The 21,131-nt window shown below is 43.5% G+C and overlaps 1 protein-coding gene across 10 annotated transcripts in view; it reads right to left on the bottom strand.

The window, feature by feature from the left end:
* FNBP1 (formin binding protein 1) overlaps window positions 1–21,131 on the bottom strand; it is a 161,705-nt gene that overhangs the window by 77,509 nt on the left and 63,065 nt on the right. For all 10 annotated transcript variants that reach the window (XM_025360746.1, XM_025360747.1, XM_025360750.1 and 7 more), the window contains exons 3-4: window positions 14,884–14,940; window positions 14,033–14,180 (exon numbers count right to left, since the gene is read on the bottom strand). In XM_025360746.1, the coding sequence (XP_025216531.1) occupies window positions 14,033–14,180; window positions 14,884–14,940 (205 nt within the window). The remainder of the gene's footprint in view (window positions 1–14,032; window positions 14,181–14,883; window positions 14,941–21,131) is intronic.

The raw sequence follows: 21,131 nt of genomic DNA, 5'->3' as shown, positions 1-21,131 counted from the left end.
CTGGGGTGACAGCTATACTTAATTATTTTTTTTCAACTTTTCAGTTGAAATAAAAGTCTATATAGTTCAAATCACCCTTCAAATTTTTTTTTTTTAGAAATTTCCCAGTGAACAGAGGTGGCTGAGATTAAAAAAAAAAAAAATCACAGAGAATCTAAAATAAGCAAGCATTAACTTTAAGAAAAACGACAATGGCAAAGCTTTTGAGATAATTTTACTGAACTGCAAGAAATCACAGACAGAACAGACAAACTCACACAAATGCTATGAGAATGTTTAGTATTCACACTGCAATTAGGTACGACAGCTGCTCATTTTTGCTATTTATATAGATATTAAACCATTAACAGTTAAAAGAGCAAAATATGGTACTGATGTGAGAACAGCCCTTTCAAAAAAAAAAAAAAAGTAGAAAAAACCACAAGAATAAACACTCAACTGAGAACAGTCAACCATCTGGAATTTTAAATAAAACTCAGATTCCACAGATGCAAACAAAGGAACAAAAAGACTTGAAAAGGGCAAAGAAAGAGGGTGCTTCCAGCAAATATGCCTATGACAGATTCTGTTTCCTATAAACTCACAGCATAGTAGTGGGTCTGAACACGAGCTGCTTCCCAGTCGGAATCAGGATTCCCAGTTTTAACTGAATTAGAACTCTAAGTGGTATGGATATTTCTATGGACCCTGTGACGTAATGGCAAAACGCCTTAGTCCTGTACAAGTGGGTGTTTCATACCCCACTTAAAACCCAAACCAGAAACCAGAAACATACACTAAGGGACACGCATTCTATTTTTACTTAGCAAGGCTTATTTTTCCAAGTTCATCCATAGTAAAAATACCTTCTTAATGAACGTGTTCGAAGTTTTCTAAATGCCTACCTCCCAGAGTCATGCTCAGTTGCTTGTCTTCACCCCTAACACTGAGCAGCATGAGGCACTGGGACAGGGTCAGGTCTAAGCAGCAGAAGTTTCCCTCCCTACTTCTCTAGTGCTCCTCTGCTCACTGTTCCTCGGTTATTCTCACCCAGAAGGCTCCACATGCAGCAATTTACCTAGACTTCAGTGATCTTTTGTCTGTTTTTCAAAACAATCCTGTCTTCACATTCCTTGAAATTCGAATCCCTGGGCCGGGTGTGATGGCTCATGCCTGCAATCCCAGCACTTTGAGAGGCCGAGGCAGGGGGATCTCTTGAGGACTGGAGTTTGAGACCAGCCTGGGTAACATGGTGAAACCCCATCTCTCTTAAACAAAACAAAACAAAAAAAGCAAAGCAAAACACACACACACACAGAGAAAGAAAGAAAAAGAAAATAAAATAAAAGAGAAAAGAAAAGAAGAAAGGAAGGGAGGGAAGGGAGGGAGGAAGGGAGGGAGGAAGGAAGGAAGGAAGGAAGGAAGGGGGGAAGGAAGGAAGGAAGGAAGGAAGGAAGGAAATCCAAGAAATCCTAATTCCTCTCATGGAATGGCTCATTTTCTTGCCTGATCCCTTCTGAGGATATAAAGCTGTTACTTGCAATACCGAATACAGAGAATCTCCATCAAAGAGAGTTTTAGATGGAGTGCTAGGGGGATCATCCCATGTTCACTGCGTGCCCACATGTGCACAGGGCTGCTCCAGGCAGGAGGAAAGCCGTGTGAATAAAACCAAGTCCCCTGTGCACGTGAAACTGAGTGGATCCAGAAGTAAGACAAACAGGGTAAAGGAGTAAGGAGGGATGGGTGTGGGTGAAGGTAGCTATTTTAGACAAGGGCAGTCTGGGATGACATTTGAGTAGACACTTGCATAAAATGTGGGAGTGAACTTACAAGGGTCTGGGGAATACCCTCCACGCAGCAGGCAGAGCAAGTGCAGATGCTCTGAGTGTGAAGGGGCTTGCCCTGTTTGAGGAACAGCTAGATGCCAGTGCCACTAGACCAAGGTAAAGGGGACAGGGCCGGAGGGCAGGCAGGGGCTTGACCATGGACAGCCTTGCCAGCCACAGTAAGTATGTTGGAAGATTTTTTTTTTTTTTTTTTTTTTTTTTTTTTTGAGACGGAGTCTCACTGTGTCACCCAGGCTGGAGTGCAGTGGCGCGATCTCGGCTCACTGCAAGCTCTGCCTCCCGGGTTTACGCCATTCTCCTGCCTCAGCCTCCGAGTAGCTGGGACTACAGGCGCCCGCCACCACGCCCGGCTAGTTTTTTGTATTTTTAGTAGAGATGAGGTTTCACCATGTTAGCCAGGATGGTCTCGATCTCCTGACCTCGTGATCCACCCGCCTCGGCCTCCCAAAGTGCTGGGATTACAGGGTTGAGCCACCGCGCCCGGCCATGTTGGAAGATTTAAGAAAGGAAGTGACAGCCGGACGCAGTGGCTCACGCCTGTAATCCCAGCACTTTGGGAGGTTGAGATGGGTGGATCATTTGAGGTCAGGAGTTCAAGATCAGCCTGGCTAACATGGTGAAATGCCATCTCTACTAAAAATACAAAAAAAATTAACGGGGCATAGTGGCACACACCTGTAATCCCAGCTACTTGGGAGGCTGAGGCAGGAGAATTGCTTGAACCTGGAAGACGGAGGTTGCAGTGAGCTGAGATTGCGTCACTGCATTCCAAGTCTGGGTGATAGAGCAAGACTCCATCTCAACAACAACAACCAAAAAAAAAAAAAAAAAAAGAAAAGAAAAGAAAGAAAGAAAAGAAAGGAAGTGACATGGCCTGATCTACATTATTCCAAGGTCAAGCTGGCTCAGGGGGAGGCTGCTACACTTGCACTCTCTCTAAGGGAGAGCTGGTGGTGTTGGCTCTGAGATGGAGATGGGCAGCTGGACCACTGGCCACAGGGTGAGCACGGAAGCAGATAAATGAATTAGGAGGCTCAGCAGAGTCCTCCGGATGACAGATAATGAGGCAAAGGACTAGGGATAGATGTGGAAGAGGTGTGAGAAGTGTTTGGACTCAGAACATTTACCGAAGACAGAGCCAACTAGACTTGTTAACAGATAAGAGATGGAGTGTAAGAGAAAAGAGAAAAGCCCTGGGTGACTATGTGTTTGGCCAGAGCACCTGAGTTTAAGAAAAGGTGTCCCATTTTTTGAGAACTGGAGGGAGTGCAGACTGGAATGGAACAGGGATAAGGACTTTGCGGGATCAGAAGTTTGTTTTGGGGCCAGGCGCAGTAGCTCACGCCTGTGATCCCAGCACTATGGGAGGCGGAGGCAGGCAGATCACCTAAGGACAGGACTCTGGGACCAGCCTGGCCAATACGGCAAAATCCCATCTCTATTACAAATACAAAAATTAGCCGGCCATGGAGGCGCATGCCTGTGATCCCAGCTACTTGGGAGGCTGAGGCAGGAGAATGGCTTGAACCTGGGAGGCGGAGGTTGCAGTGAGCCGAGATCATACCACTGCACTCCAGCCTGGGTGACAGAGTGAGACTCTGTCTCAAAAAATAAATAAATAAATAAATAAATAAATAAATAAATAAATAAATAAAAAGTTTGTTTTGGGGTAGGTTAACAGGGTCACTGCAGTACACCACTCTGGAGCCATCATTCACACTTGCTGGACTCCAGGCCTCTGCTGACAAAGGTGCAATGGTGATGCTGTATTAGGCATCTAAGGAGAGATGTCAAACAGGTGGCCGAACAAGAATCATGTGAGATACAAAGCATGAGTCAAGTAATTCTCACAATTCCCAGAAGAAAAAGAAAGTATCATTAATTCCAGCTTACAAAGGAGAAACACAAAATCCAAGATCACATTTCAAGCCCATGAAATCAAGAAAAGAATTTAAGTGTCCTGTTGACTAAGTATGTTATCCCATAAAAGATAAAATTTTAAAAGAAATTTTTTTTTTTGAGATTCAGGGGGTGGGTCTCACTATGTTGTCCAGGCTGGTCTTGAACTCCTGGCCGTGAGCAGTCCTCCTGCCTCAGCCTTTCAGGTAGCTGGAAGAAAAAATTTATTTTTTTTTTGGCTCACCAGACCAGTGGTTTTGCAGGTGGAACAACCACAGTGGTGAAAGGGCCCATTCTTAATGAACAGAATGCCACTTTTACATGTTCTTTCAAAACAAAGAAGATGGCTGGGCGCAGTGGCTCATGCCTGTAATCCCAGCACTTTGGGAGGCCGAGGTGGGCAGATCACCTGAGGTGAGGAGTTTGAGACCAGCCTGGTCAACATGGTGAAACCTCGTCTCTACTAAAAATACAAAAATTAGCTAGGTGTGGTGGTGGGTGCTTGTAATCCCAGCTATGTGGGAGGCTGAGGCAGGAAAATTGCTTGACCCTGGGAGGCAGAGGTTGCGGTGAGCCGAGATTGCACCATTGCACTCCAGCCTGGGCAACAAGAGCGAAACTCCGTCTCAAAAAAAAAAAAAGAAAAAAAGAAAAGAAAAAATCAGAAATGGACTTGTAAATAGCTAGATTATATACACAAACTCCTTTTGTTTTTGCTTTCCTTCATGCTAAGCTTTACGTATTTGCTGTTGTCTCTTATAACAACATTTTTGTTTTCCTAAATGTATTGGAGTCAGTCCATGCTGCAGAACTGGCTTATAGGAAATTAAGCCCCTTCATAAGGTCCACAAACAGGACCTACTCAACATCTAACTTTAAAAAGAATGTTATAGGCTTTAGTGCAGTATCCATTTTCAAACGTTTCAGAAACCTCGGGAAAAGTTTTAAATAGTCAATTCTAAGTAATGTGGGGTCTGTAAGCATGCAGGTCTGAGGTTTAGAAACATTTTCGTGAGTCACTGAAAGTACTGTATAATTGTTTCCTCTAGAACTCTTCAGATAACTACTGCCAAAAAGTGATTCTGCTTCTGGCCAACACTTAGTGAGTAATGAACCATATTTTCCACCTGCAGGGAGAAGTTTTCTTGGAATTCCAGAAAATGTTGGCAAGAACCTCCTGGTTCTCCTTCTGGGGCTACAAATCTTCACAAATTTCTCATATATGATTAGTGGTAATCACTGTGGAAAAGCCTAGACATACTCAAAGGCTGGAGCTACACCAAACAACCTCTAAAACTCTTTTCTTCAATAACTTGACTCAATGTTCAAAAGTTGCTGGTAAGAGTACATTTACAGTAGTTCTTATGGAGGAATATATGTGTCATCAACTCTGAATTACCCACATCTCAGATAAGCTGATTCACACCCATGTTTATCATTTCAGTGACATTTGGAAATCTATCTGTAAGTCTATAAATCTATCGATAATTCTATCTGTAATTCTATTATAATTCTCTGAACATAAGTTATCAGAGTCTTATCAAGAACCATAAATCATGTATGTTTAATCACATATGCTTTGACCTCACAGTCTCACTTCTGAGAATTTAGTTTGGGGAAATAATCTCAACCCATACACAATGCAAACAGCTTTGGAAGTAAAGAGTTTTCTACTGTATTGTTTATACAACTAAGTAAATGAGTCAAAAACTGATAATAGCCTATAAATCAAACAATACAGAATTAGTAAGGCAAATTATAACTTTGTTACAATAATGCACAGCTACTAAAATTCCAAATATTTTTTCTTTCTTTTTTAACTTCTCTTCCAATAACTTTGGTAAAATTCCAATTATTTAAACTACACTTTTGGCTAGGCACAATGCCTCACTCCTATAATCCCAGCACTTTGAAAGGCTGACGTGGGAAGACTGCTTGAGCCCAGGAGTTCAAGACCAGCCTGGGCAACAGAGCCGGCCCCCTCCCTAAAAAAAAAAATCTACAAACAAAAACATATACTTTTGCAGGTAAAAACATGGAAAATGCTTACAATATTAAATGGAGAATCGAGAAGAATATAAATTATAGCTATATAGCTATATTAGGATTAACATTCTTAACATTCTTTTTTTTTTTTTTTTTGAGACAGATTCTTGCTCTGTGGCCCAGCCTGGAGTACGGTGGCACAAACTAGGCTCACTGCAAGCTCCACCTCCTGGGTTCACGCCATTCTCCTGCCTCAGTCTCCCCAGTACGCGGGATTAGAGGTGCATGCCACCATGTCCAGCTAGTTTTTTGTATTTTTAGTAGAGACAGGGTTTCACCGTGTTAGCCAGGATGGTCTTGATCTCCTGACCTCATGATCTGCCCACCTTGGCCTCCCAAAGTGCTAGGATTACAGGCGTGAACCACCACGCCCGGCCTTTTTTTTTTTTTTTTTTTTTTTTAGACTGAGTCTCGTCTGTCACGCAGGCTGGTGTGCAGTGGCACGTTCTCAGCTCACTGTAACCTCCGCCTCCTGGGTTCAAGCGATTCTCCTGCCTCAGCCTCCAAAGTAGCTGGGATTACAGATGTGCACCACCAAGCCCAGCTAATTTTTGTATTTTTAGTGGAGATGGGGTTTCACCATGTTGGCCAGGCTGGTCTCAAACTCCTGACCTCAAGCAATCCACCCGCCTCGGCCTCCCAAAGTGCTGGGATTACAGGCATAAGCCACTGCGCCCAGACAATATTCTTAAATATTATACATATCTGAAAATGATATCAGGAAGAAAACTTTGAAAAATGAGGATTTTTGATTTATAAGAGTTTGTGAGATTTTGTCCTTTAATTCAGTTTTAGTAATATTATTTTTATATGCACCCCAAAGGACTGGCCACTGATTCCATTATGTCTACAGAAATGGTGAACATCTCCCTGAAAATGCAATTGCCCTAAGTGGAACCCACCAGGTGAAGAAGCTATAGGGCTTCCTTGTCCAGGGCTTCCAGGACAGCTCATGTTTTCCTGAAGAGACAGATGCAGGCTCAGATGTCAGGCAGGGAAGAACCTAAACTACTAAATTCTTGCAGGGGGGAAAGGTTCTCTTTTTAGTGAATCTGCTTTTTGTTTTGCTTTGTTTTTTTTTGGGGGGGGCGGGGTGGAGTCTCGCTCTGTCACCCAGGCTGGAGTGTAGTGCTGTGATCTCGGCTCACTGCAACCTCCACCTCCTGTGTTCAAGCGATTCTCCTGCCTTAGCCTTCCGAGTAGCTGGGATGACAGACACGTGCCATCAGGCCCAGCTAATTTTTTTTTTCTATTTTTAGTAGAGATGGGGTTTCACCATGTTGGTCAGGCTGGTCTTGAACTCCTGACCTTGTGATCCGCCCGCCTCGGCCTCCCAAAGTTCTGGGATTACAGGCGTGAGCCACCGCGCCTGGCCGTGAATCTGCATTTTTAAAAAATCAACATATTTTCACCAAAATGAGCCCACAGATTTGTGCATCAGGACAAACAATGGATAGTTATAACATTAAAATGAACTGCATTGTGATACAAAAATATAGTATATGTGCAGCAAAAAAGCATCTTTTCTCCTAGATACTTAAATAGAAGTAGTAATCCTGTTTTACAGTTAGATTTTTTCTTTTTTTAAATTTTTTTTTGTGGGGGGGACAGAGTCTCACTCTTTCGCCCAGGCTGGAGTGCAGTGGCGTGATCTCGGCTCACTGCAACCTCTGCCTTCCAGGATCAAGCGATTCTCCTGCCTCAGCCTCCAGAGTAGCTGGGAATACAGGCACATGCCACCGCGCCCGGCTAATTTTTGTATTTTTAGTAGAGATGGGGCTTCACCATGTTGGCCAGGGTGGTCTCAAACTTCTGACCTCAGGTGATCCACCTGCCTTGGCCTCCCAAAGTGCTGGGATTTACGGGTGTGAGCCACTGTGCCCAGCCTACAGTTAGATTTGAAGACTTAAAGATCAAACAGCAGTAGGGCTACAAAGGCAAGAATGCCAATAACCCCCTCTACTTCTATTTCCTTTGAAATCCATACAAAAAAAAGGAAAGAAACATCATCTTTGCACAGAGAGCCATTTTTCATCACACTGACCCTTGTTCATCCATTCAAACACAGCAAAACCTAGGTAAAAAGCAATTTTCAACCAGTATTGTCCATTGAACTTGGACATTCTTTCTATGTGCAGTAATGAGATCCAGCAGTAATCCTGTAAATTCTAAATCATCCTTTGGGCAGCCAGGATTCTGCCACTGTATCAAATGGCCCAATCTGTACTATGCTGATGGTTAAGGATGGTACTTAAGTAAGGCATTATTTCTAGTCAGCCATGAAAAATAGTAGCTGGGTCTAAAATGTTAAAAGCAGCTTCTTGTTTCCTAGGCCATCAACCAATTCCACATTTTATTTATTTATTTATTTTTCGAGATGGAGTCTTGCTCAGTTGCCCAGGCTAGAGTGCAGTGGAACAGTCTCGGCTCACTGCAACCTCCGCCTCCCAGGTTCAAGTGATTCTCCTGCCTCAGCCTCCTGAGTAGCTAGGATTCCAGGTGCATGCCACCACACCCAGTTAATTTCCACACCCGGTTAATTTTTGTATTCTTAGTAAAGATGGAGTTTCACCATGTTGGCCAGGCTGGTTTTGAACTCCTGGTCTCAAGTGATCCTCCCGCCTCGGACTCCCAAAGTGCTTGGATTACCACTTCAAGTGAGCCACTGTGCCTGGCCCAATTCCACATTTTTAGAAATGTCATTTTAAAATCACTGAACAACTACCATATGACACCTGCTCACAGGAGGCCCTAAACATGCTCCATTTTCCTACTTCCCTCCCTCTCTTTCTCTTTTCTTTTCTTTCTCTTTTGAGATGGAGTCTCGCTCTGTCACCCAGGCTAAAGTGCAATGGCACAATCTCCGCTCACAGCAACCTCTGCCTCCCAGGTTCAAGTGATTCTCCTGCCTCAGCCTCCCGAGTAGCTAGGATTACAGGCACGCGCCACTGTGCCTGGCTAATTTTTATATTTTTAGTAGAGACGGGGTTTCGCCTTGTTGGCAAGGCTGGTCTTGAACTCCTGACCTCAGGTGATCTGCCTGCCTCGGCCTCCCAATGTGCTGGGATTACAGGTGTAAGCCACCGCGCCTGGCCAACATGCTCCGTTTTCTGTAACAAGCCCTAATCCAGAAGCTCTGGGGTGGAAATGAGATTCTGTATTGAGTAACAGAATGATTACAGCAAGTGAAACCGGATATGCAGCATCTATATATCAGGATACCTGAACGTTGTGCTAGGAGATTCATATTTGTCTTCTCACAATCGTCCCCACAACTCCCTAAGGTGGCTATGATCAGCCTCAGCTTACAGATTCCTAAGTGGATGCTCAAAGAGTTTTCATAACCTGCCTAGGGCAGGGCTGCCAGGAATCCTGAGCAAGGTTGTCGGCTGGAACGCTTGCGTCCTTTCTTCTCCTCTGCCCACCACCAAGCAGCGGGCTCCAGCTCTGTGAACACAGAACTTCCGTGGCCTCTCCCCATCTTTTAAGACAGACCTGAAGCATGCTGTCAGCCCCTCATCACAGCACAGTGGGAAGGTGACTGAGTCTGGCCTCAGAAGACCTGGATTTGAGTTCTAACTCTGTTATGCTATGTCCACCAATAATTAACCTCACCAGAAGACAAAAATGATAGCATTCCACTGTTCTTTTAAGACTCATCCTTACAAAAATTAGTGTTTACTAAGTTAAGTCAGGGTAGCCAAAAAAAAGTAAAAGCTCTAAAGGAGAAATGTTGGTTATTACAAGAAGGTCTTAAATAGCTCCTTTTCTTCTTTGTTTTCCTTTTTTTTTTTTTTTTTTTTGAGACAGGGTCTCACTCTGTCACCCAGGCTGGAGTGTAGTGGTGCCATCTCAACTCACTGCAACCTCCGCCTCCCAGGTTCGAGCGATTCTCGTACCTCAGCCTCCCAAGTGCTGGGATTACAGGCGTGAGCCACCGCACCCAGCCAAACAGCTCTTTTTCTAAGGCTAGCTGCAGATGAGGCTGTTCATACTGTTTACTCCAGCATCCTTGAAGGTATGTTGAAAAAAACTCACTGGAAACAAAACCATGCCTGCAAACATGCACTGCCCTGAGAGGGAGGCAGCCTGGGGGACACCCAGCTCCTCGACAGAGCAACATGCCCAGCTCACTTCACCTTCCTGTGCTCCAGGGTCCTTATCTTGGGTAAAATCTGGAAAACTAGCAGTCCCCATTGAGGTTAGCTATTATTATCTATAGCAAGCACGAGGCTAAACACTCGGCCTCCTGAAGTGCTGGGACTACAGGTGTGAGCCATGACGCCCGGCCTCCAATATTATTGGAATAATTTTTAAAATTACAGTGATTAGTATACCACAATGCTAATTCGTTATTTACTCATTAGAAATAATGGCAACAATTATGTTAGAAAACAGAAAAAACAGGCCAGGCATGGGGGTTTATGCCTATAATCCCAGCACTTTGGGAGGTTGAGGTGAGAGAATCACCTGAACCCAGCAGTTTGAGACCAGACAGGGCAACATAGCAAGACCTTGTCTCTACAAAATTTTTCAAAACTGGCTGAGCATAGTGGCACATGCCTATAGTCCCAGCTACTTGGGAGGCTAAGATAGGAAGATCACTTAAGTCCAGGAGGTTGAGGCTGCAGTGAGCCATGATCTCACCACTGCACTCCAGCCTGGGCAACAGAACGAGACCCTGTCTCAAAAAAAGAAAGAAAGAAAGAAAAAAGGAAAAAGAAAAAAAGTGCTCATGAGGCATTATATTAAAATAGTACAAACAGGTCAGGTGCGGTGGCTCACACCTATAATCCCAGCACTTTGGGAGGTCGAGGCAGACGGATCACCTGAGCTCAGGATTTCGAGACCAGCCTGGCCAACATGGTGAAACTCCATCTCTATTAAAAACACAAAAATTAGCCAGGCATGGCTGGGGGTGCCTGTAATCCCAGATACTGAGGAGGCTGAGGCAGGAGAATTGCTGGAACCTGGGAGGCAGAGGCTGCAGTGAGCCAAGTTCGCGTGACTGCATTTCAGCCCGGGCAACAGAGCGAGGCTCCGTCTCAAAATAAATTCAATAAATAAAATAAAATAGCACAAATACACACATTTGTTTACTGATATTCTTTCTAATGTTTCAAAAGGTTTCACGATTTTCTAAAATGTCATTTTAATTTAATTACAGAATATTTCAAAAGAGCATGTTTACAGCTCCTCCCAACAGAACATCTGACTCAGAAACCTGTGCTTGCAGTTCTCCTTAAAATAAAAGGAACACTATGTATTGCAAGATATTTAATGTGTATCTGTACCACCTATAATTTATTCCATAAATTACTATAATTTTTGATTAACAAAAGGAACTAAATCCAAAATACAGATATGACAGACTATAAAAAAAGTCATGATTAACAGTGAGTAAATAAAATACAAAACAACTTGGTCATAACACAGCGTAGGAATATGAGGGGGCGCGGTGGCTCACGCTTGTAATCCCAGCAGTTTGGGAGGCCAAGACGGGTGGATCATTTGAGGTCAGGAGTGCGAGACCAGCCTGGCCAACGTGATGAAACCCTGTCTCTACCAAAAATACAAAAAATTAGCCGGGTATAGTGGCATGTGCCTGTAATCCTAGCTACTTGGGAGGCTGAGGCAGGAGAATCGCTTGAATCTGGAAGGTGGAGGTTGCACTTAGGTGAGATTGTGCTACTGCACTCCAGCCTGGGCAACACAGTGAGACTCTGTCTTGGGAAAAAAAAAAAAGAGACAAAGCATTGACAAAAGAAACAAATAGGAAAAAAATATAAACCTTTGCAAGGTCAAGGGAAGTTCAGGGTCCAGGGAAGCAGTCCATGATCATGTTAAGATTTCCGGTATTTATTTTATCACTATATTAGACATTTGTACTTCATTCTGAACCTTAGTATTCTGTTTCACTGCATCCTTTCTGTCACTAAAGAAATCTTTAATGAATGGTCCAGCAGAGGTTGTCATCTAATTTAGGGCTCCAGTGCAGGGTTTCTCACACTCAGCACTATAGACATTTCGGGCCAGGTCATTCTTTGTTGTGAAGTTGTCCTATGTATTGCGGGATGCTTAGCTGCCTCCCTGGCCTCTTCTCTCTAGATACCAGTAGCAACCCCTTAGCCACAATCCCTGAGACAACCAAAAGTGTCTCCGAACACTGACAAATGTGGCTGGAGTAGGGAGTAAAACTGTCCCTAGTTGAGAACCATTATGCTAATGTCAACAGATGAAGATTCATCTCAGTTTATTGGCATATTGTTGTTTTAAACCAATGGGGTGATCTTAAGGCATTTATCTCTTCCTAACTTTTAAACCTATCCAAGGCCATATGCTACACATTTATAGTTTAGAAAGAACTAAATTGAGACATTTTCAAATGCCCTCCTGCCCAAGGGCCCTGGCTGTTCTCTATTGAATGCTTGTCCCACGCAGGTCCTAATCATCCCTCAAGTCTTGTTAAGGCCTTAACCACAAAGTCCCTTGGGAAGCTTCTTCCTGACCCCAGAGCATGAGCATGTCAGCAATCCCATTGTACACTCTCATAGCATGTTGTACTCTTACTTTGTGGCAACTACCATAATTGCAATTAAATAATCACTTTTGTCATTATTACTTAATGTCTCCTCCATTTCAGCAGAAGTCATAGCAATCTTGTTGGCTCATGCATCCCCAGGGCATTAAAAGAACTGTTGTGGCCGGGCGCAGTGGCTCATGCCTATAATCCCAGCACTTTGGGAGGCCAAGGCGGGTGGATCATGGTGGTCTGAGGAGTTTGAGACCAGCTCGACCAATACGGTGAAACCCCATCTCTACGAAAAATACAAAAAATTAGCTGGGCATGGCGGTGGGCACCTGTAATCTCAGCTACTGAGGGAGGAGAATCGCTTGAACCCAGGGTGCAGAGGTTGCAGGGAGTCAAGATTGCACCACTTCACTTGAGCCTGGGCAAAACAGCAAAACTCCATCTCAAAAAAAAAAAAAAAAATCTTTATCACTGGCCAACATGGCTACTTTATTACTAGTAACAAATTATTCTGCACTTCACATGCAATCAAAATACAATGATATAGACCATGGCTTAAAGATAAATCCCTTAAGGCAAAATCATGACTAAGAATAGACTTTGAGCATTCATTTTTGTCTTTGGTTAACAACAAAACCTATTTATGAAAAGACGAAAATGGTGGTAAGAGGAACAATAAGGTGTGCTTCATTAGACAGCAATGAATGAGCTGAGGAACAGAATGGATGTAACTGGGGACATCTTTCCAGTTTTTTGACCTACTTATAAGCACTATTTTTTTTTTTTTTGGAGATCAAGTTTTGCTCGTCATCCAGGCTGGAGTGCAATGGTGAGATCTTGGCTCACTGCAACCTCCGCCTCCTGGATTCAAGCAATTCTCGTGCTTCAGACTCCCTAGTAGCTGGGGTTATAGGTGCCTGCCACCACGCCCAGCTAATTTTTATATTTTTAGTAGAGACGGGGTTTCACCATGCTGGCCAGGCTGTTCTCGAACTCCTAAGCTCAGGTGATCCATCTGCCTAGGCCTCCCAAAGTGCTGGGATTACAGGCATGAGCCACCATGCCTGGGTGATAAACACTAATTTTAATACTGTTTATTCCACAGAGCATACACCATATTATATTACTTACTTGTTTTTTAAATGTCTGATACCCTGAAATATATTTAAATTCCTCAAAGGGATGCATATTCCTGGGTCCACAGATGAGTTTCAGACTGTCTGAAGGACCCTTGACATTTTATGTAGAGACCTAGAAACACTTTCTAGGAACAGGGTCCGTAACTTTTTTTTTTTTTTTTTTTGTTTGAGACGGAGTCTTGCTCTGTTGCCCAGGCTGGAGGGCAGGTGCGCAATCTCGGCTCACTGCAACCTCCGCCTCCCAGGTTCAAGCGTTTCTCCTGCCTCAGCTTCCTGAGTAGCTGGGATCACAGCCGCATGCCACCACGCCTGGCTAATTTTTGTATTTTTAATAGAGACGGGGTTTAATAGAGACAGGGTCTCAAACTCCTGACCTTGTGATCCACCAACCTCAGCCTCCAAAAGTCTTGGGATTACAGGCGTGAGCCACCGCGCCCGGCTGGGGTCCATAACTTTAATATGATTCTCAAAGGTGTGAGTTTAAGACCCATAGTCTTATATGGTTTTATTTAATTTTAATCATCTAGGGATATTCCCACTGTATTTGGTCCATCCTCTAGGAAGAAAAAGAATAAAGTTTTGCTTACTGATTTCCTCTCCTGTTTCAGTTCCTGAACATAGCGTGCCAAGTCCACAATGATCTGTGATGCCATGTTCTCGGAGATAACTTCATGCTGCCCCGCATAATCATTCATTTCGTTCAGGGTGGAAATGAAAGCTTTACATGACGTATACCTATGGAACAGAACACACACCGCTCCGTTTCACACAAGGCCACGTTCATTCATATTCTGCTTTACACCAAGAAAATATTAATTAAAATCAGGTTAATTGGCATCACCTCCCATAGGATCCTGAGTATTCATTACACATCGAGTCTTCTCATCAAAATGGCTCAGAATTAATTACAATGGAAACACTTTTCATTTTGCAAAACTGAACCGTTCTGCGCAATGTAATATTTGGCTTTAATACTTAGCCAAGATATAATCCAAAATTCATATACATGCTGCATGTACTAATGTAAAGGATATTTAGATATACATTAGAGATATAGTATTTGAGCTGTCTGTGTTAAGATGCCTTAATCACTGACTGAAATGGACATATTTCTTGGGTGAATGATTAGCATAACAGGGACTCCTGATAGTGCCAAACCAAATCAAGACTCTGGAATGCAGATTCCATACTTCCTGTTTTTGCTTAATTACATTCTAAAGTTTTCCTAATTACTTTAATTGAAACAATCTGGCATAGGTCCAGTGACTCCGTATAAGAAAAGTTAATTATGTTTTTATTGTTCTCTCCTCCAATTTAAAAACTGACACAAAATGAATGGGAAATGCAACTTATTTTTATAGACATGTATTTCTCCTTTCTGTGTGTAGACACCAATGGCATGTGTCTATTACAAGACAATTTTCAATGGTAAACATACTTGTATTCTTCTTCCTCCTTCGAGTTCTTTTTAGGTTGGTACTTCTTTGAAAGATTCCTAAAATAAAAATGCAGACATGTCAGCTTTACATAGAAAGATAATTGAGAAATCAGGAATGAAAGATAACATTAGTGCTTTTGTTACAAGTTTAAAACAAACAAAAAAAAGGTCCACAGCTGAAATCCATTTCCTTCAATCTTTCAACATGTGTGATGAAGCTACTGTTATTAAGAACGTGCACAGCTTTTCATCTTTTGTCTCAAAGGCAGAGCAAGTAAGAACAGAATTATTTAATTGGAGAGGACAGACCATGTGTAAATATGCAGTGGCTTTCTTTTTTTTGAGATAGAGTCTCATTCTGTTGCCCAGGCTGGAGTGCAGTGGCATGATCTCAGCTCACTGCAACCTCCGCCTCCCGGGTTCAAGTGATTCTCCTGCCTCAGCCTCCTGAGTAGCTGGGACTACAGGCACCCGCCACTACGACCGGCTAATTTTTTTGTATTTTTAGTAGAGACGGGGTTTTACCATGTTAGCCAGGATGGTCTTGAACTCCTAACCTCAAATGATCTGCATGCCTCGGCCTCCCAAAGTGCTGGGATCACAGGTGTGAGCCACTGCGCCCAGCCGTTCAGTGGCTTTCATTTGTAGCACTGAGCTGTTTTTCCTATCAGGCCACCATTCTCTCGTGGTCATCCTGAGTTGGGGCATTATTGCTTCAAATCCAAGGAGAACTGTGTCCAAATGTTTAAATTAAAACATTTAACACCGGCCGGACATGGTGGCTCATGCCTGTAATCCCAGTACTTTTGGGAGGCCGAGGCAGGCAGATCACCTGAGGTTGGAAGTTTGAGACTGGCCTGACCAACATGGAGAAACCCCGTCCCTACTAAAAAAAAAAAAAAAAAATTAGCTGGGCATGGTGGTGTATGCCTGTAATCCCAGCTACTCAGGAGGCTGAGGCAGAAGAATGGCTTGAACCCGGGAGGAGGAGGTTTTAGTGAGTCGAGATTGCGCCATTGCACTCCAGCTTGGGCAACAAGAGTGAAACTCTGTTTAAAAAAAAAAAAAAAAATCAGAGTTCAAGGGCATGTTTCTAAGGCTGTGTTGGCTGCTCTACCAGCGAGCACATGAAAACCACCTGTGAATAAGTCTTCTTTTTTTTTTTTTTTTTTTTTTTGAGACGGAGTCTCGCTCTGTCGCCCAGGCTGGAGTGCAGTGGCCGGATCTCAGCTCACTGCAAGCTCCGCCTCCCGGGTTCACGCCATTCTCCGGCCTCAGCCTCCGGAGTAGCTGGGACTACAGGCGCCCGCCACCTCGCCCGGCTAGTTTTTTGTATTTCTTAGTAGAGACGGGGTTTCACCGTGTTAGCCAGGATGGTCTCGATCTCCTGACCTCGTGATCCACCCGTCTCGGCCTCCCAAAGTGCTGGGATTACAGGCTTGAGCCACCGCGCCCGGCCGAATAAGTCTTCTTGAAGGAAGTTGAAACAATATTTTGGGAGTATTGATGCTAAGACATTTAACTAGAAAAACTTTTAACCTGCCTAGCAGGTTTACATTGAACACATTCAGACTGGCCAAAATCATCCTAGTTTCCCTTCCTAATCTCATCTCGAAGTTAAGAATCTAAATATTTTTCTTTATATTTACAAATAGACACAAAAACTAAGAGGTAATCACATAAAAAAAAAAAACCCTCACTAACACTGGTTCTACTGGCTGATTTCTCCTGGGTCCTGACTTCAGGTGACTGTAGTTAGAGAAATAGCCATAGCATGTTTTCTTGTTTGTTTGAGACAGAGTTTCCCTCTTGTTTCCCAGGCTGGAGTGCAATGGCACGATCTTGGCTCACTGCAACCTCCGCCTCCCGGTTTCAAGTGATTCTCCTGCCTCAGCCTCCCGAGTAGCTGGGATTGCAGGCATACACCACCATGCCCAGCTAATGTCTGTGCTTTTTAGTAGAGACGGGGTTTCGCCACATTGGCCAGGCTGGTCTCGAACTCCTGAGCTCAGGTGATCCACCCACCTCGGTCCCCCAAAGTGCCACTGCACCCGGCCAAGAAATAGCGAGAGCATGCTGAGCAGTAATCCACAGTAGGAACTCGCCATGTGTCAGCATCTCAGTCCTCACTTCCTTGTTAATTCCCTGTTGCTATTCCTCTTTATTATTTCACATTTTACTTTTATTTCTTCTACTTCCCCCGAATCTACAGATGTGCCTAGAAAAATATGTGATAATGAATTTACAATTTTGATCATGGTGTGTTTTGCATACCAAGTGACATGTAGTTTCATCTGTAACAAATGCTACTAGATGATGGGAGAGACCACCGGCTTTAGTACAAAGGGCATGGCTCTGGAAATCAAGAGACCATGTGCCCGGACAGCATGACCTTGGCAAATGAGCCAGTCTTTGCTTCCCGTTCCTAATGTGTACGTCAGCAGGGGTTGGACGACATGACCTCCATTGTCCTTCTTGTTTTGAAATTCTGAGGGACTAGATAACATCCAGTAGAATATCAACTGTTGCAGTTATTCAAAAAATGGAGGCATGTATATATAATAATAGTTTAAAAGTTATAATTAGACCAACTGATGAAAGAATGCAGTTAATTCAAGACTGAGATCGTGTTGGCATACACGTCAACGTATCAACTATGACATGCTTTCTCTGCCAATACTGAAGATATATAGCAGAGTTTAATAATTCTAGATCCAAAAGAATGTGAAAAAGCAATGATTTCCTTAAAGAACCTCCCTTGGAGAAAAAGCAATGCAAAAAAGAGAAATATTTTATGTCAAAAGCATGGTACAGGTCTTTGAGTTGGATTATGATCACAATCACTCCTTAAAAGGTAGATATAGTAAAAACACCACCACAAGGATCAAGAATGAAAGGAGGCCGGGCACGGTGGCTCACGCCTGTAATCCCAGCACTTTGGGAGGCCAAAGCGAGCAGATCACAAGGTCAGCAGTTCGAGACCAGCCTGACCAACATGGTGAAATCCCGTCTGTACTAAAAATACAAAAATTAGCTGGGCGTGGTGGCGTGTGCCTGTAATTCCAGCTATTCGGGAGGCTGGGGCAGGAGAATGGCTTGAACTCGGGAAGCAGAGGTTGCAGTGAGCTGAGATTGTGCCACTGCACTCCAGCCTGGGCGACAGAGTGAGACTCCATCTCAAAAAAAAAAGAAAAGAAAAGAAAGGGAAGTGTATGCAAAACAGATGACTACATAATCAATGGGTTATTTTCCAAATATATTGAGAACAGCACATATGGGTGATTAGAGTACTGGAAAAGCCTAGTGGCTGCATGTGAGGTATTTCTAGTGCATGGTTTATTTTACAATTCATTGTTATTTTTTATTTTAATTTTTTTAGAGACAGGGTCTTTTTCCGTCACCTGGACTGGAGTGCAGCGGCGCGATCATGGCTCACTGCAGCCTCGAACTCCTGGGCCCCAGGGATCTTCCCACCTTAGCCTCCCAAGTAGCTAGGACTATAGGTACACACCACCACACCCAGCTCATTTTTATTATTTATTTTCTGTAGAGACCGAGTCTTGCCATGTTGCTGAGGCTGGTCACAAACTCCTAGCCTCAAGCAATCCTCTCACCTCAGCCTCCCAAAGTGCTGGAATTACAGGCATGAGCCACCGTGCCCACACTACTGCATGCTTTTAAATATTAATCATTTTGGCCAGACGCGGTGGCTCAAGCCTGTAATCCCAGCATTTTGGGGGGCCGAGACGGGTGGATCACGAGGTCAGGAGATCGAGACCATCCTGGCTAACCCAGTGAAACCCCGTCTCTACTAAAAAATACAAAAAGCTAGCCGGGCAAGGTGGCGGGCGCCCATAGTCCCAGCTACTTGGGAGGCTGAGGCAGGAGAATGGTGTAAACCCGGGAGGTGGAGCTTGCAGTGAGCTGAGATCTGGCCCCTGCACTCCAGCCTGGGCGACAGAGCGAGACTCTGTCTCCAAAAAAAATAAAAAAATAAAAAATTAATCATTTCTTCTGTTACCTATAACTTACAAATTGAAAATACTACTTCTAAATTCACACCTTATATAAAAATTATTCCAAAATGTTAAATCCACATTTTCTTTGTAGCTTCCTTCCAGTCCTTAGCAGCCATAAAAATCATGTAAGTTTTATATCTAGTTGAAGGAAGCCTTACTTGAGTCTGAATCTATTGATCCAGGTAAAACCAGTACTCTTTATAGTTCTCTTTTACCAGTCAAATCCTAAACAGGATTAAATTAGATCCCTTGTAGGTGATATACGGTAAAGACCATTGAGTTCTGATGAATGGGAATCATTTTGACAATACTGCCATATATAGCATTCAAAATGCTTCTTAAAAGCACTAATAAATAATTCACTCTATAAATACCAGCATAAACCTAGAAGCTAAAGAGATCTCGAAGTGAACTTCATTTCTAAGGATATTTATCTCAGGAACTACAAAAAAAGGTCAACTTTCCATTGCTGTTCTCTTGGGACAAGCTTTTTGCCCATTTGTATTACCGTTATTTAAAAAACGAACACGGTTCGTTTGGGCATAGTGGCTCACACCTGTAATCCTAGCACTTTGGGAGGCCAAGGTAGGCAGATTGTGAGTTCAAGACCAGCCTGGCCAACACGGAGAAACCCTGTCTCTACTAAAAATGCAAAAATTAGCTGGGCATGGTGACACATACCTGTAGTCCCAGCTACTTGGGAGGGTGATACAGGAGAATCGCTTAAACCTGGGAGGCGGAGGTTGCAGTGAGCTGAGATCATGCCACTGCACTCCAGCCTAGGTGACAGACGAGACTTCGTCTCAAAACAAAACAATCAAACAAAACCCACAACAACACAACAAAAAAACAAGCAAATAAACCACTTAAAAAAAACTTTCGATTTATGGGGTCTTTCTGAGAAATCTGACGTGTTTTCAGGTAGAAAATCTCAACTTGTTTTTCAGGTAGCCTAACTAAAAGGTAAAAGAAAAAATAAACATTCTTTTATAAGGATGGTGGATTTAGACCTGGCTGATTCGAAAACCCACAGGAAGGCTTTAAAAATTAATTACTCGGCCCTATTCCAGAGCCTCTGCAACAGAAGGTCCAGGGTGGGGCCCAAGAATGTTTTGTGTTTTCTTCACTCTTTTATTTTTTTAAAGCTCACCACAAGATTTCTGGATCAAGATGGCAGAATAAAATGCAGCCAGAGAATTGTGCTTTCCCAACAACAAAAGGTGAAAAAATAAAAGTCAGGGAAAATTTTAACAGCAGAAAACTAAAAAAAAAAAAAAAAAGAAGAAGAAGAAAGGAGTCTAACCTCAGTCCATACACTTTAGAAAGTAATGACCAAGAAGAGAAACAGAAAATTCTGGGACAGAATGGAGCTGAATCCTTCCTCCCCATCACAGAAAGGGAAATAACGTCCACTAACACTGAAAGTCAACCCAGACAGAAGTAAACTGGGAGGTAAGCACTCAGGGAATAGTGATGGAAAAATTCTGAGAGGAAGACATCTATGCTGACCACCCAAGGCCTTGGGCAGAAGCCGGGGCTCGCCCCCGGGAGGTCCACTTTCCAGGCTTCAGGCTGAGTGCCCTGGGGGTTCACCCCACACCCAGGGAGTCCACAGGATTAGGGATATGGGTGGGCTGTGTCCCTACCCAAATCTCAACTTGAATTGTATCTCCCAGAATTCCCACATGCTGTGGGAGGGACCCAGGGGGAGGTAATTGGATCATGGGGCGCTGGTCTTTCCTGTGCTATTCTCGTGATAATGAATAAGTCTCACGAGATCTGATGGGTTTATCAGGTGTTTCCACTTTTGCTTCTTCCTCATTTTCCCTTGCTGCTGCCATGTAAGAAATGCCTTTTTGCCATCAGCCACGATTCTGAGGCCTCCCCAGCCATGTGGAACTGTAAGTCAAATTAAACCTCTTTTTCTTCCCAGTCTCGGGTATGTCTTTATCAGCAGCGTGAAAATGGACTAATACAATTAGGAAAATCTTTGACCTAATGGTGTAAACCCCATAACAGAACCTCTAACAAAGTTTCAGAAGAAATGACAGAGCTCAGAGTCTCAAAGTCAGGCCCTTTCCCCACCCCGACTCTACAAACACCTGTCCTTGGCCTTCAGCAAACCAAGCAGAACATACAATACCCCAGCCTCAAGTGGAACTCCCAGGGAAAGACCAGTGGCACCAGAAATGGAAGGAAGCGTGGCAAGGAACACTCACCTACACTCCA

This window comes from Theropithecus gelada, chromosome 15, assembly GCF_003255815.1.
Source record: "Theropithecus gelada isolate Dixy chromosome 15, Tgel_1.0, whole genome shotgun sequence".
In the NCBI taxonomy this organism is placed as follows: Eukaryota; Metazoa; Chordata; class Mammalia; order Primates; family Cercopithecidae; genus Theropithecus; species Theropithecus gelada.
This window is presented reverse-complemented; position numbering and strand designations above follow the sequence as displayed.